This window comes from Siniperca chuatsi, linkage group LG8 (assembly GCF_020085105.1).
Source record: "Siniperca chuatsi isolate FFG_IHB_CAS linkage group LG8, ASM2008510v1, whole genome shotgun sequence".
Classification (NCBI taxonomy): Eukaryota; Metazoa; Chordata; class Actinopteri; order Centrarchiformes; family Sinipercidae; genus Siniperca; species Siniperca chuatsi.
In genome coordinates, this window is record NC_058049.1 from 23990067 (window position 1) to 24007816 (window position 17750).

At 40.8% G+C, this 17750-nt stretch overlaps 1 protein-coding gene across 3 annotated transcripts in view; it reads right to left on the reverse strand.

The window, feature by feature from the left end:
• Positions 1 to 17750, reverse strand: part of il1rapl2 (interleukin 1 receptor accessory protein-like 2) — a 457851-nt gene that overhangs the window by 32012 nt on the left and 408089 nt on the right. For all 3 annotated transcript variants that reach the window (XM_044205048.1, XM_044205049.1, XM_044205050.1), the window contains exon 8: positions 4346 to 4478. In XM_044205048.1, coding sequence (XP_044060983.1) covers positions 4346 to 4478 — 133 coding nt within the window. The remainder of the gene's footprint in view (positions 1 to 4345; positions 4479 to 17750) is intronic.

Genomic DNA, 17750 nt, shown 5'->3' on the forward strand with positions numbered 1-17750 from the left:
AGCATTAGTCAGAAAACAGACCAGACAGGCCACAGAATTTTGTTATTCTCGCTCTTTATGGTGTGTGCTGGTTTGACTCAATTTTGACCTACAGAGGTCGGACCGCATGGGAGTTGGCACTGTCCAACCATAGCAAGAAGAGATGAGACAACGTGTAGCAGTTCCATGTGGTTCTGTTGGTAATTCAACCGTATCTGTCACTTGAGGCTTTTATCAAAGTGCTAGCAAAGAATTTTGACACACACTTTTAGCATGGGTGGTTGCTGTGGGAATTGAACTCCTAACCTTCTCAATATTAATGCTTTTCTCTGTCAGTTTAGCAAAAAAGAAGAAAAAGAAAAAAAAAACAGTGAAATCTGAATACAGTAGTAATATTATTATGGTCAACATTACAGAAAGAATTATGAGATTTAAAATGTCAGAGGTTGACATGAAGACATACACCAGATGACTGGGATCACCTCTGTAAGTGTATTTTTTCTCTTTCTTGTTCTTCTCCTCTGTGTGTCAGTGTTTTTGAGTGTGTGCATCACTCTGATGTCTATCAGGGCTGAGCATTAGAGGTCACTGTCGAAAGCAGTGACTTGCTAAAATCTTCGATTAAAAACACATCACTTCCTCTCTCTCTTTCTCTTTCTCCTACCTCTATACTTGACATGGTGAAACCGCCTCTGAAACAACATTTAGCTGACTAAAACAATCCATGGAAAATTAACACTTGCAATTTAAGATAACTGAAAAAGTGGAGACAGTAGCAACTAATAATCTTCAGTGATACGGGTATAAGCTCTGGTTAAACATTAAAACAGTGAGGCTTTGACAGCAGTAAAGCTGAGGTGAATTTCAAGCAGGTAAGAAAAGCCTCCCCACACCCCTAAACATATGGGCCAGTGCTACCTTCAAGTGAAAATATGAAGGAAGCACTGGTCCAAGTGGAAATATTGTAATTATGAATTCATTGCACATAAAAAAACCATGAACTATGATAGCTGAGTTCCAGAAATGTTGAGTGGCTGGACAGCCCTGAAGCTGTGCCAACAACTGCAGTAAAACTGATGATACTGCTCATATATATTTAGTTGGTTGTGTGTTTGGGCATGTTTTGACCAAATATACTACTTCTTGATAGGCTGTCATTATATCTTCCAAATACAGATGCAGGTTTTCAAGGAAGGGGAGCACTTTGGAGAAAAAGTCTGAAACTTAACGTCTGTCACACATATTCACAGCTGGCCGCTCTCTCTATGTGGTGCAGTAATATCGAGGTGAGAGTGTCAAAAGTTCTCTCACATACTGCAGGGTAACAAGAATTGGTAATTATGGGTATTCACACAATCACACTATAATGGAGGCCACTAGACTGTATTGGATCCTATGCAAACAGACAGGGACACACACAGTCCAATGGCCAGTGCTGCAGCAGGATGGGTGGTGGGAGCTCAAAGTGGACAGATTCATTTGCATCACAGCAGGAGTCTGTCTGCAGTGGTGTTGAATTTGGAGTAGTGGTGTGACTGGATCAGAGGTGGCCAGAGGGCTGGACTGAAAGATGGAAAACTCATCAGGCAAAGCTTAATTTAATACCACGGGGCATGATTAATTTCAAGTTTAAACACTCATACTCATGGATGTTCCTGCTCTCTTTATGTAAAACACTGTTTTACATAAAGAGATCACTTAGGCCACTGAGTGGCTTAGAGAGTGAGTTACAGAGACCATCCTTCATATGGAGAACCTGGGTTCAAGCCCCAGCAGGCAGCCCTCCTGCTGAAGTGTCCTAGGGCAAGACACAGAAGCCCTCCCTACACCAGGGCCGCTGTTGCGTGGCTGACCCTGACCTCTGACCTCCCAGGGGAGGGGAGGAGGCAAAAGGATTTCCCTTTACGGAGGAATAAACATTCACATTATTATTGGTGGGCTGAGTTGATGACAAAATCTGATGGCTTTTGGGTATGAGAGAACATTTTGTCTAGATTTTACTCTAAAAATGTTTTCTAATAATAAGGGCTTGAACTACTTCCAGGTGAGAGTGAGGAGTTAGTGCTGATGGTTCAAGTGAATTTAGAGTAGTATTGATCAAAAGCAGGCAGGTTGAACAATGACAGGAGGGGAAGAGAATGTTTAAAAGTATAATTTAATCATTGTTTAAACATTTAATTACTAGCACAATGTGATTTAATCCTTAAAACATGTTCGTTTACAGAGCCCAGGAGGTGACGTGAAATTCTTGATTAATCAACCTAAATTTGTATCTCATACCCTTAAATTACTTGTTTCCTTAAATTAGAAACTCATGCACTCAAATCCAATTGCTATGAAAGGTGTAGTATGCAGTAAAACTTTCAAACAATGGAAATGGGGAGGGCTCTGTGTTGTCATTGTTCCATTAAAGGTAAATTACTTCATCAAAACTTGGGTAGTATCACTAAAAATACGTCAACAACCACTAGTGGTCAGAGGGTCATACAGGTTGAAAACAAAGCCCCAGGTTAGTCAAATTTCTTTGAAAGAGAAAACCAAGGCCAACAGAAAAACTACAGCCCAAACTGTTTGTTGTAAACATCCACTATATGCTTCCAGCCTGGTTGAACTTGCCATAGTTGTGCACACTCACATTTTTCCTGTGTAAGGAGGGATTACTACATTATGGGTGAGCTCACTTTTAGTTTTAACTCTACATAAAGTGGTAGCTAATCTGACAAAACTGTAGACTTGTTTACAACCTGTTTGATTGTCTGACCACTCATCTTTGTTGCCCCACTGGACCAATTATTTTTATGTTGCCGCATTGCAAAATCTCAGCAATTACTTTGGTAAAGGGCAATTCATCAAATCAACAACTAACACAATTGATGGAGAGAGCTACGAAAATAAAACCTAGCTGTAATAAACCATCGTTTCTTCTTTTGTGTAATGCTATCATGTACAGTAGATGATGCACTGTACACCCACATGACAGTGTGTTGCTTGCTGACTTTGCAACAAGAGTGGCTAAGTCGGTGCATAAATTCAATATTCAACTCAGTCATTCTGCAGCACTGCGGCAAACTAGTATTAACAGGTGGAGTTTTACAGTCCACCTAGATTCATGTGCTCTAATCCTGCATATCTCATCCCATCTCTACCCCACACTCACAAAGTTATTACAGCATCGACCACGACCAAACAAGGTTTGTTGGTTTAAGGTTGTTGTACCAAATGTGCCAGGAAAGCCTACATTTGCTTCCTGTGATGTATTAGTTGATGTCCTGTGATCTCCATTGAGATTTTAAACATTTTCAACCATTATAAAGCGCTTCTCTCTGCTTAAAAGAGATGCTTTGAAGAGTGGAAAAAGGAGCAGTTTGAAAACAGCAGCATCATATGAGCCCAGCCTGACTCATTAACTATGCTCATACAGGACTCGCAATGGCTTTGGCACTTTTTCCTTCTAAAAAACTTGAAAAGAAACCTGAAACCCCAAACCGTTCCCCATGCATCTGTCCATTGAAGAAAGCAAGCTAGAAAAGCATTATCATTCCCCACAAGTGTTTGCTCTACAGACAAACAGGCCACTGAAAATGAAATAATTAATTTTAGTCATTTATGATGACCAAAATATATTGTAATTGCAGATGACCTGTCCCTTTAACCTACTGCTTTATGCATTTTGGGGGTAAATGGAAAATTTATTAGTATTTAGCTAACTGTTTTTTAAGCAGGTAACGTGTATCTGTTACTGTTACATATTAAAAGTAACATTCCCAAGCACTACACAACATGCTCTCTCTCTCACACACACACACGAGACTGTAAGTGTTCTGATGGTTTCCATGGTGATCTGGAAGGTTGTTCTAATGATATTTGATGCCCTGCAGACAATCAGGCTTTTCCCAATAGAGCCCAATGTAATTGGTCCCAATAGGGGAGAAAATGAATTCAATTTAACTTTATTATTAGTATTCATAATTTTTTAGGAAAGTTGAGAGGAAATCTGTCAGAGAACCCTCAATGAGTCATAAATCATAAGAGAGCAAATTAGATACTGACAGTGTGAGGAGTGCAGCTGGAGTTGAGTCTTTTCAGAAATTAATTAACAATAGAAACCTCTAAACTTGACAGGCTATAATTGATACTGTCTCACAGCGTCTTGCAGGACTGGTAAAAAAGCAACTCGACAAAGACAATATTTTGTACAATTATGTGTGTTTAGTATTTACATCTACTGTAGTTCTGTATATTTTGTCTCCTCTCCTCCAAAAATGATAAGGGTTAAACATATATCACTACAAGTGGACAGTGTTGTGCAAGTTCACACTTACACTGGACGTGGATTCATATTTGGTCTGGATGCTGGTGCATTTACCTGACTTCACTCTCTTTAATGTGTCCCGCTAGTTCTTCGACAAATTTTTCTCCTTTCATCCAGTAGATAATGGGCCTTCTGTTTTCTCCACTGTAGCCAAAAAATGCCTTGCAGTCTAGACTGAGAGGCATACCTGCAACACAAAACACAACACTGTTATAATACAGACAAGACAGCAAAAATAGTCCCACTGTACTGTAGCTGAAACAGGCACTGCAGTCCAGGCTGTGTGTTTTCATACACACATTGAAAACTGCCATACATACTGCAATATTCTGAGCAAAGAAGAGATGAATGAAGAAAGCTGGAGCATCGTGGTTAAATTAAGTTCTTCTTGCTGTTTAGAGGCTTCCAAGTGATAGTGGGAAGCCTGCTGCCCCCCTCAGGAACCAGTGCAGCTACTGTGCAGTAGGTGTGCCTGCTTGGAGCCCCTTGAATCAGGGGAACTAACATAATTAAAGGCTCAACAGACACTCCTGGTGGCAGGGATGCCAGCCTAGAAAGAAGTGTTATTAAAGACTCTCTGTGTCCAAACCTGCTGTTTATCACGTAAGGGTCATCAAATTTTTATCAAAATTTCAATTTGTGGAGCAAAACTGTATCAACGAAGCAGAAATAAAAGTATTGTGTAAGTGGTCAGTTCACACAAATCACAAAAACACATACTTTCCTCTCTGACCCATAGTGATATCTAGCCAAGCAGATAGTCTGCCCAGATTTTCAGCTCTCCACTGCTCAGACTTTTGCTGCCAACCCAATTAAAATGTTTGCAAACTGATGCTAAAGGAACTGATTGTTGTGTGGCCAGAAGTGCAACATGCTAGACATTTTAGTCGTATAGAGACCAACAGTGTGAGTAAGTATTGAATTACCCTTTAAAAGTGAAACTACAGCAGAGGACCAAAAGGAAATATGCAGTGTAATGAATTCAACCATATAACCTGACAAGATATTGGACGATTGTGCCAATATTGACCTGTTTGAAATTCTTTCTACAATATCCGCACACAATGGTATGGTTAAGGTTAGGGAGATATCACTGTTAATAAAAAGGCATACATTTATTGCACATCTGTGACAGGATACACAAGTCCTCTCTCAGGCATAAAAGTCAGATAAATTCCCATCCACCACCACGACCTCTACATCCTTACTGTCTGCCTGTACTGCCTCGCTTCATTAAGGGCACGCTGCTTCCTGTATTAGCAGGAGCGGTAAGGTGTGGAATCGTTTAATATAGATGTTCTTAGGTGAAATAACTACAGTATATAGGCTAAATATGGGTTATTTTATAGGCCATTTGTGTTCTCTGTATTGGAAGGGCTAAATGCAACAGGTTCTGTGATTCAATACTCATATTGCTGCTAGAAGAAAGAATTGACAATACTAGCACACACACTTAAGCCCACATATGTGTACAGACTGTATCCACACATGCTCTCACACACCCTCCTCTTGTAAGACCTTGAAAGCACCACTCTGTGATTACAGCTATCAGTGGTGATGATGGAGTATTAATGAGCATTCTAATGAGCTCTACCTCGTTAGGCAGTCAATTAGCAGATAATTATGATAGACCTCAGTATTGTCATAATGATAGCTCTATCAGCACAGTCTAGGACCAACACTGAATGCTAACATGTGTATATCTGTGTGTTTGTTGTCAGACAAGCACTTGAACTGAATGTTAACAATAAACATATTTACATTTTAGACATTTACTGTAACTGATGCTTTTATGCAGAGTGGGTAGGAAGTGCAGGTGGTTCTGTGCAAGTTCTGTCCTTGTCCTTGTGCAAGTTAATCCCTGCTTTTTTCAAAAGAGCTTCCAAATGTTTGAAACAGCAAAGGTAACACAAACTGGTTATAGGTTGAATAAACATGAGGTTTTATTACTTCAGGTCAAAATGCAGCTGTCAGATGATTGCTTTATGTTTGGTTTCATTGCATCACTTGTTCTGATTGATGAAAAAAAGGGACAAGACAGAAGGCTTTGACGTTTGTCTGTCTCTCAAAATGATCATTTCTAACAAGCCAAGAGATGAAGTGGTCTACAAAGCTTCATACATCTTGTGTGTGTGTGTGTGTTGGCGGGCTCTCATGGTGCGTTTGCTTGCCTTTGTGCTGAGGCAGGCAGCATCCTGTACCACACATACACACACTGCAGAAACAGGTAAAAAAAAAATTAAAATCTGAATTAGAGTGAAATTAGTTTAGCTTGATTGTGTGTGTCCCTGTGTGTGTATGTGTGCTCTGCAGTAATTGATTAGCACCCTGAGGGTGTGTTTGTGTTCTCAGCATGTTATGGTGATTAAAATCATCAACTTTGTTTGCAGTTGTGTGGCATGAGGGTGTGTGTAGGTTGTGCTTAGTGCGAGTGACTGTGTATGTGTGTGTGTGTGTGTGTGTGTGTGTGTGTCAGTCTCCCTCAATCAGAACTACCAGTCCTAAAATCCAGTCTCATACAGCTGAGTTGAGTCATCATTTCTATTTGTGGCTAAAGCAGCAGGGTGTTTAAGAACTCAAAAAATTAAAAGTTGGTGCTACGTTGTTGTCATTAGTATCAAAGAAAGACTTTATACAATGATTGATGGGAGCTTTTTCAAGTTGGTGCATCATCATTTTACACTGCTGCTGAGAGCGATCACACCTAGACGTTGTTTCCTTTGGTGTGAAGCATACTGGAAGACTCACTCTGCCCAATCACAAGTGAGTTTGAAAACGAAAGTCACGTGACTCATGAGTCAAAACCAATCTGATTCCAGTCTTCGTAACTTTAGTTCAGCCTGACAGACTTGTCTGTGTGCTTTAATGTAGCTTCTCTGGCATTCATAACACGTAGATGCACATAAAGAAGCAGCTGAATGTGAGCATCAGTCCAGACTGTGGTTTGCCCTTGGTTCATTTTTTAATGCTGCTATCCAAGCAAGAGAAACTGCTGGTTATCAGACATCAACATCTGTTTCCTTCTGCCTGTACGGCCTTGTGTTTTGAGGTCGTTTCCTGTTGTTGGTTCAGACCACATTCTCACTGCAAAAAAATCTCACTGCATTTTTTCTATATTTGATTTGTTCTCACCGGCCAAAATGAACCAAATGCAAAGGAAACAGTCCTCCACTAAACATGATTGGTGTGAATGTGCTTCTATTTAAAGTACTGCCTATATTGTGATGTTTCTAATGTTTAACTCCAGTTCAGTTTATTAAAACATGAGTCAGGTTAATCTTTATTACAACCAGAAGAGCCGAAACAAAATTACAAAGAACACAGTACGAGATACAAGAACTTTAACCAAAAACCATCACAAAGCGTTACAAGAAACGGGTGTTAAAGCTGCAGTAATAGCTCATACTTTTTATATTAACAATGGATTAAATTACTATAATCCAGTAATGTGAAATGTATTGCTGAGAGTGACAAGCTCACAGAGAATTAGCACAAACTCTGCAGTTCCTCTTAGCTCTACAGAGCGTTTTAGTGTCTTTCAGATCATTGTTTTAGTCCTCAGTCTCACTGTTCTCATTAAGCAAGAAAGCTTTGGTAAACCCACTGTAATTAGATGTGTAAAAAAAACATGATTAAATTTATGGCCGTTTTTGTGTTATTTTCTTGTGGTTAAGTTTAAAAGGCAGCTGCAAAAAACAGTTTTTTTCAAACAATAATGAAACAATGACACTCGAAAGAGTTTCCTTTAGACAAAGACAAAAGCTTTGGAAAAACAAATTTACAATGAACACTTTATTTCTCAGTACCAAAACTCAGAAATTGAGAGACACATGTTGTACAACATCCATATGCTATATGCTGTTTGAATAACATCTCAACTCATTTTCTACCAAAGAACTATTACAAAATCATTCACATTCATTCAGTGATACACATTCAAAGTATGTAAAGGTATGAATTTCACAGTAATCACTGAAGAACAAAATCAGCCTCCATCCAACAATGCAATTACCTGAGCTGCTATGGTTTGTCTAAGTTTGTCTTCTTTGCTTCTTCCTCTGTAACTATTGTAGCTATTTGTCACATCATTAATCTGTTTCACCTGTCACTCTTTATGTTTCCCTGACTTCATCATCAGACAGATTCTCTGTCTCCCCATGTCTCCCTGTCTTCGCTTCAATTCAATTCAATTGGGCTTCAATTGCATTTAAAGCTCTTTGAGCTCTTTCTTTTAGTGCAACTCAGACTATGTTCAATGATAAAATTATTAATGATAAAGTGGTATTTGTTCTTCTGGCATCTGGGGCATTTTTGAAAAATCATGACATTAGTTTTCTTCATATTTACTGCCAGGGCCCAGGATCTGACAGTACTTTTCTACTCTATCCAGCTGTTGCTGTAGTCCTTGTTCAGTAGGAGACAGTAGAACAAGGTCATCAGCGTAAAACAGAGACTTCACCTCTCTATCTAGGAGGGGCCAGGAGCAGCACACTGATCCATCTGTACAGCAAGTTAATTTATATACACATTAAATAAAGTAAATATATCATACATTTTGCCCCCTATACCACAATGTAAAAGTCTGCAATAGAGCCCTTCATGCCAAATAGAGTCGAAAGCAAGTCAATAAAACAAGCAAATATCTTACCATTTTTTGTTTGGTGTACATGTTTGTTAATTAAAGTGTGAAGAATAGTTTACCTAGACAACTGCTGACACAGATGCCACAGTAGTTACCGGGGTCTGATTTGTCCACACTCTTATGAATGGGGGAAATGAGCCCTTTGAACCAGATGTTGGGAAAACATCCTGACTTCAACACTGCACCCTGCATCTCTGGGGTGCTGCATTTGAGCATTTCGTTTTTAATGCTGTCCGGACCACAAGCTTTTCTTGACTGGAGCGACTTTGTCTGTGTGGTCAATTCTTCCCAAGTAATTGGGAAATCAAGGGGTTTTTGGTTGTCTTTAATTGTTTCTTCTAATGTTTGGAGTTTTTCTTTTATAATACATTGATCTGATTTAATTAGATTTATTGATATGTCTTTGTACAGATTTTCAAAATGTGCTCTCCAGACATCACCATTTTGGATGGGTAGTGCTTGTTGTTGCTTTATGTTGAAGTTGTTCCACATATCCCAGATTTGATTTTGATTAAAGTCGTTTTCAATATCTTCAATTTTCTTGTGGATATTATTTAGTTTTTTGTTCCTAATTGTACGTTTATATTTGTTTAAATTGAGAGTTGATTGGTTGGCGATGTTTTTCATTTGCTATTTTTCTCAATTCTTTTCGGATGGTCTTGCATTCTTCCAAGCCATTTGTTGGTGTTTTGCTTTTTAATAGGTTTCCGTTTTAGTTTTATAAGGTTAGCTTTAATAGCTGCCTTATGAAATATCATATTGATAACATCAATAGCCTTTTTTACACCATTTCTGGTAGGGACATATTGATTTTGGTTATATACTGATATGCCATTCATCAGATCAGGTGAGTTCAAGGCCATGATGAATTTGTCTCCACTGTCTTGGGCCAATCTGTAAGGAGGGTTTCATTTACAGCTTACTGGGTTGCTGCTTCTCTCTACCTCCTTTCCTCTTTTTCTCTCTGTGTAAGGATTTGTTCGCTATTATTCCCCATCTATGCCTCCTCAGTCTTTCCTTCCTTCTCTCCCTTGCCCTTATCATTTGCTTTTTGTTCCTTTTGGTCTCTTTCTCACTCTCACACTCTCCTACCCTCTCCGTCTGTATAGAAACCTTCTACTTTGAGTATTACAAATACGGAAACACCTCCGTCTCTGTGAGATGTTTTCTGTGTGTGGACATTAGTATGTGTTTGATGGGATGCGCAGTAAATCTAGCATTTTTTTGAGTAATAAACCAAACACTATCCGTATGCAGAAAGGAAATAATAAAGGAGCAGATAACAGTCAGGTGCAGGAGAGAGAAGTAGGACAACCCTTAATGAGGGAAATGAATCACTGAAAACTGGTTTTACACGTGCACGCGTGTGCACGCACGCGCACACACACACACACACACACACACACACACACACACACACACACACACACAAAGAGTCCTACATTAGTTGACTTGACAAGTACGTGTGACAAGAAAGGAATAGAAGTTAATAATTTAGACTTGGAATTATAGATTGACATATTTTTTACATTTCTGTCATCTGTGATTCAGCCCCTTCATTAAACCTTGGCCTACTTATCACCAAGATTAACGTTAAATAAGGATAATTGAATTAAATTGTCCCTTTTCCCTGGAAATCCAGCGGTGTCAGGGGAGCAGTGGAGCCAGTGTGTTCCAGTATAGAGATGGATAAGTTTGAATTAGCTTGCTGGAGCAAACTTTTGAAAGGCTGATTCCAGTCAGATTAGTTAAAACATCACAGACAGGCGAGGTATATTAATTTACCAGTTCATCCTGTGGTAGGTTTTTGACTTGCAATAGACAGCTGCATGAGGGTAAAGAAGGTCAAAAGGGACAATAGGTTAAACTTATATAAAATAAGACCTACAGTAGAAGGTGAATGATCCCACATTTCCTGAGATAAAGTGATTTTGGAAGCCCACTGAGTGACACATAACACCTAACATGGAGAATTAGAGGAGAACTAGACGGACCGGTTGACAGGCTTGAATAGAACCGTATACTGTAACTCTTGTTCATGTTGCATCCCTGCTTCTCTCCCTACTACCAGTGTACATGGAGTCTAATGTTACTAAACAACAAAGGGGACACAGGTGATTTTAGTGTTTATATGTTCTCATGACATAACAGGCAGGCAACTGACTTATAGAAAGTTGACTGTTGTGGGATGATCGCTCTGCCTCTCCGTCCATGCCCATCTGTTGATGCAGCAAAGAACCTAGCTACTTTTGACAGCTACAGTAGCAGCAGCCAGGTAAGGCTTGCATAAGCACATTGTTTAATTCTGGCAGCAGCATGCTCCAGTGACATGGACTTAACCAATGCACTGATCCTTTCCACTTAAATCTTACTCCTGTGCTGTAGAGTTACAAACATTCTGCAAGAACTGCACACAGCTGGGAAAACACTAGCGGTTCTACTAAGTCCAGACAGCTCATCTAGAGCCAGAGTGTTCTCAGGCTTTAATTTAGGGACACCAATTATCAAATTTTGTTTAAAACTCTTGTCACATAGTTCATAAACTAAAGGCCTGGATCTTCAGGGGCTCACTAGATACGTACATCTGGGAGGTGGTGAGAAGACTGAGGTGACAGGAAGAACATAATTGCTAGACAGTTTATCTTATTTGTTAATTTGACAGGGACAATGCATAATACATGTAGCTAAAAGCTATTTTCATTTCTAGGCCCAGGGTGAGGGCTGTTAGTGATGCACAGTTGAATGCAGTATAAAATGAAATATAACATATATTACAAATATGGGTAAATGGAATGATATCAAAATTAAACACCATTTATTCCCAAAGGAACACATTAACATCAGTGAGTAGAGTGTTGTAAAGTCGGAGAAAGCATTTTTTTTTACCATTGCAAATTCCCATTTGAAAGTTTTCTATTAATTATATCCTTCTGCTCATTGTTAGTAGTGTAGTACGTCTGTGTGTGATATCACCCTCATTCACTAGTCCTTAAATAACTAAAACTCAGTAGTTTACTCTATAGTGAGCAGTAAATTAATAGTGAATGAATCATCACCATTTTGCATAATTTTGCTTAGTAGCATCGTATTTCACATCCATCAAACACGGTGCATTGCCTTGTGGGATTGTTAGCAGAAAGTAGTGTACATGCCGCGGACACTTTTATTCCATGGGATTTTTTAGGGCACAATATTTTGAATACATTTCACATTCAGTAAATGCAATGCACTATACAGTATAGTAAACCCATGTTTCTAACTTAAAGGCACCGCTAAATATACCTTATGTGTTAATACAAAATTGATAACATTTTAACAAGGTGACTTTTCCCCCTAAAATTATACAGTAGTGTCAGTGCTATCCCTAACAGCCTTGTTTATCTCAAGCCTGAAGCAGTTGAGCCTGACCAATGGGAGAGTCTACCACAAAGGTGTTTGTCTGACTGAAAGCAGCACAGATGTAGATCTACCAAATATATATTTCAGTAGAGACGGAGACTGAGTAGAGGTGAAAGTAATCTGAAACTGAAACATCGACTGTCCATCTGCTTGTCTCTGCCTGTTTCTGTCTCTCTCTCTCTCTCTCTCTCTCTCTCTCTCTCTCTCACACACACACACAGAAATATGTGCATCTCATAACTAATACGTCTCTGTCCATCTGCTCATATAAAAGCACACACAGTGTAAGACCTTTGGGTGGTTTGAGCACTGTGTGTGTGTGTGTGTGTGTGTGTGTGTTGTGGACCAGGTATGGGGTGTATGGGGGTTGTCTAGGTAACAGCTGAGTTTTGGGTCTTGGGCTCCAAGGGAGCACAGCTGCACATTGCAACACAGATGGTGCCTCACACACGTGCACACACGTACACACACACGCACACGCACACACACACGTACACACACACACACACACACACACACACACACACACACACACACACACACACACACGCTGTGGCAGATACGAACGTGCACTTTCACACTCTCAGGCCAAACACACACATGTGCACACACACACACATCCACGTGTCAGTAAGTGGGCAGCTCAGCTGTAACCTGGGAGGCTGTTCACTCTTTCATTTTGTCTATTTACAGACATCCTGCCTCTGACAAATTATTCCTTTTTAATTTTGAATCCTTGCTATTTTTAGGGAAGCTGTGTACGTGGCAGTGACGCTTCTCCTAAATCCCATCCTTTGTGCCAACTAGTTTTCAGGATTTCAATACTAATCCTTGAGTTTTTGAAATGATTTGTTTTCTATCTTTGTTGCCAAGTGGTCAGTGCTGCACTTTCCTGTAAATCACTTTGTCATTCATACTGTGTCTAGCTGTGATTTTCATTAGTTAAAAAATTGTGAGTTTCTGTTGGAGGTGCACACCTCAAATGCATCACTGCCTGTCTATCAATTTCTCCATGAAAGGCTGGAGGAAGGAAACTAGACACTGGGTATCAATGCTTTTTGTGCACTGCATGTTGACAGATTAACTGTATATTGTCTTGAAGGAATTTTTGACAATTTGGCTTTTTTGCTGAGAGTTAGATGAGTAGATCGGTACCCCTCTCATGTCTGTGCATTAACTATGGAGTTAGAGCCAGGAGTTGATTAGTTTAATTTAACATAAAGACTGATCACAGCTAGCTTGTCTCTGTCCAAAGTTTAAAAATCTGCTTATTACCAGCACCTCTAAAGCTCACTAATTAACATGTTGTATATTTGTTTGATCCATACGCAGACATGTAAAAACGACAGTTTGTGGTTTGAGGAGAGTTACTGCTGCACCTATAGAGGCGTTGGTTTTGAACTTTGGAGTGAGCCATGCTAGCTGTTTTCCCCTGCTTCCAATCTTTATGCTAAGCTTACCTAATCAACTCCCTGCACTAGCTCTTCCGTTGCTAAGGCTTACAGGGAATCATTGTAAATGGCATAAATAAATGTTACAATATAATACAATTATGTCTTCAATGATTATTGTTTGTAACAATCATAAGATGATGACAATATAATTTTAGCTGCATTTACTATGATTTTTGATCCCAGGGGTGATTTACTACCCAGAAGACAGCAAAAGGCACATTTATATGCATGAAAACACTCAACTTGTGTGTTCCTCAACAGTCTGTTATTGATGGTGTGTAACAGTGTTTGTCAGAGGAAGGATGTTTTCACAATACTTTAAAAAAATTAATGTTACAGAAATCTAGTAATTATCTAACACATTGCTGCTGTATTTGGGACTGTGCATCTTTGCAATCATCATTTTAAATGGGAAGAAAAAGTGACAGACACACCTTCTGGTGGTCCCATTTGTTCTCAGCAAGAAACCTCAGTGATGATTTTTCTCTACAACATGGTTTAGAACAGAAGTCCTTTTATATGTAGTTAACATTATGAAATATCAGCATCAGTAACTGTGGGGGTGGGCATGGTTAGCTGTCAGCTGCAGAGGGAGAGGTGCGAGAGTGGCTCAGGTGAGCAGCGTCAAGGAGAGATAATTGGCACAGCCGTGCTTTGTTGACTAATTATGCTCTCCCCTTTATATGCAGTAGCATGCTGGACCTGACTGACACACACATGGAACAAGCCAGACAGTGGAGTGATGGTAGATCACTGAGATTGTTGGCACGGAGCAGAGACGGGAGACTGATCACCTTGAGCATCGCCGGGCAAAACGGCAAGGAAGTGCCCGGATAAACTTTGTAATTATTGTGTGTGTGAGTGATCGTGACAATAAAAAGTCAATACCTGGGGACTGTGTGTTGGCATCTGTATTCTGCCAAGGAACTCGCGGTATCCGAGTCGGGGGCTTTGGTGGAGGCTTTGTGGGTTGATATTAAGTGTGTACATGGGCATGTTCACAGATACCCTGTGATGCCGGGGAAAAAATATAGTATTAAGGCCGCGGTTAGCTCCCGCCTGATGCACCCCCTGATTTTGGGTACAGATTGGCTTGCGTTTGAGAGGTTAGTGAGGCACTATGTGGGGGTGCGTTCACGACTGACAGGGACATAGGATATGTGTGCTGTGCTCAGCGGGGATGCAAGGTCGTCTGACACTGCAGGTGGGGACAGGGAACCGGCGGCGCCTCCACGAGAGACGCCGCAGGCTCCTGTGTTGCCCTCTACGGAAGATTTTCCACTGGAGCAGTCTTGTGATGCTACTCTACGCCTTCGACCAAGTGATAAAGATTAATGGTCATTTGGTGTACCCTGACGGAGCACAGTCATATCCACACTTTGCTTTGACTAAGGACAGACTATACAGAGTGACTCAGACAGAGAGACACTCAGACAGGGGAAGAGATTACGCAGTTGCTGGTACCGAAAAGCCATCGGTAAACAGTTTTCCAGGCGGCTCATTATAACCCAATGGCCAGGCATATGGGGTTTAATAAAACACTAGACTGGATAATGGCCCGATTCTGTTGGCCTAGGATTCAGGTAGACGTTCACCGCAGGTGCGCGTCTTGCCCTGAATGCCAGATGGTTAACCAGCCAGCCATCCCGAGAGCGCCTTTGCACCCATTGCCACTCATGGGAGTCCCGTTTGACTGTATTGGTATGGACCTCATCAGGCCATTTCACCGGAGCACACAGGGATATTGCTTTGTGTTTGTTCTGGTGGATTACGCAACGCGATATCCCAAGGCAGTGCCTCTGTGCACCATCTCTGTAAAGAGCGTGGCACTCCCGAGTCGGGATCCCAAAGACATTCTGACTGACCAAGGCACCTCGTTTATGCACACTGTGTGTACACACACACTGAGAGAACTTTACGGATTATTGGGCATCAAGTCAATTCGGACCAGCGTGTACCATACTCAGACCGCCGGTCTCGTCGAGTGTCTGAACAAAACCTTGAAGTCCATGATCCGTAAATTTGTGCATGAGGATGAATGCAATTGGGATAGGTGGCTAGATCCTTGGTTGTTTGCAGTGTGGGAGGTACCCTAGGCCTCCACAGGATTTTCTCCCTTTGAACTGCTATTCGGCAGAAAACCATGAGGGATTCTGGACCTAGTTAGAGAAAACTGGGAGGAGGGTCATGGGAGAATTTGCTCCAGGCCCAGGAACATCAACAACGTCTGTACAACAAAGGGACTAGGTTAAGACAGTTCACACCGGGAGATAAAGTGCTTGTATTTTTCACTTCTTCCAGCTCCAAATTACTCGCTAGGTGGCATGGACCCTTTGTAGTCACACGGCGAGTGGGCGACGTGGACTATGAGGTTGTGCGGTCGTACAGGGGAGGGGCAACACAAATTTACCACCTCAACCGCCTCAAAGCATGGAGAAAGGCGGAGTCTGTTTCTCTGGTGACAACAGTGAAAGAGGGAGATGAACTGGGGCCTGAGGTTAAAATCGACCTACCAATCGTAGAGTAGGTTAGACTGGTCGGCTCCCCGGCCTAAGTTGGGCGGTGGGGGTATGTCGGGGTGGACATGGTTAGCTGTCAACCGCAGAGGTGAGAGGTGAGAGAGTGGCTCAGGTGAGCAGTGTCAGGGAGAGATAATTGCCTTGTTGACTAATTATGCTCTCCCCTTTATATGCAGTAGCATGCTGGACCTGACTCCACTGACATGGAACAAGCCAGACAGTGGAGTGATGGTAGATCACTGAGATCGTTGGCATGGAGCAGAGACGGGAGACTGATCACCTCGAGCAACGCCGGCAAGCCGGGCAAAATGGCAGGCTCGGGGTGCCCGGATAAACTTTATAATTATTGTGTGTGTGAGTGATCGTGACAATAAAAAGTCGATACCTGGGGACTGTGCGTTGGCGACTGTATTCTGCCAAGGAACTCACGCTAGCTGAGTCGGCTACACTAATGTTTTCATGGGCTGTGTGCAAAATCACATTCTAACTATGCCTACTACATACTCAATCAGTATGTACTGCATACTGCCTACTAAATAAACCCAAAGTATGCCATTACCAGCAGACTGTTCACACTGAAGTATACTCATGCAAGACAGTAGTCATGTCACTGCATCACATGATCACCATTGCACAGTCTGGTGAGACGCAATGCATACTCATACTCAATTTGACATCATACTTAGTATGAATAGTACGTTAGTATGTGATTACGAAAGCAGCCATGGTGCGTCTTTTTACAGGTCAGTTCTGATGCGATCTGTTTCGCTTCAAATGATCATTGCAACTGAATATTTTGATTATTTAGGGAAAATCATGGCAAATTTTCAAAAAGTAAATTAATACAAGTTCAAAAGTTAAAATAGTGTCATAATAAATCTTTTTTTCTATTTCATTGATGCAAAACCAGAACATGTTTACAGTGATATGAAAGCCTCAGAGAGCCCTGTGCAGATTTTCATTATAATTTGACATTACAATCCCACTGGAGAGACTGAGTATTATTTGATAAATATGTGATGGAGAATAACTTCTGGAAATGCTAAGGCTCAATTTCCTGTCTAACAGGAAATGAAGCTGCCACAAAGTTGGAAAGTTGGAAAATATTTGATTATTCTGAATAAACTAAATATTTTTCTCTCATCTCCTTTTTTCTTTCTCTCAATGTTTCTATCGCTCCATATCTGACTTTATCTTTTCTTAGCCTTCACCCCCCCTGAGTCATCCCCACAAATGCACACACTCTTACACACACATACATTCATACCACCTGAGGTGATTCCCAAAGAATTAATAACTCTCCCAGGAAAGTAATAAAAGAAAATTCAGCCTCCCTCTTTGTCCATATTTGGCAATTTCCTGACAGCTCTAATTAACCAAGTCCTTTATGCTACTATACCTGACATTTGATTGGCTGGGGGGCTGGCCTTGTTAAGAACAGTTTT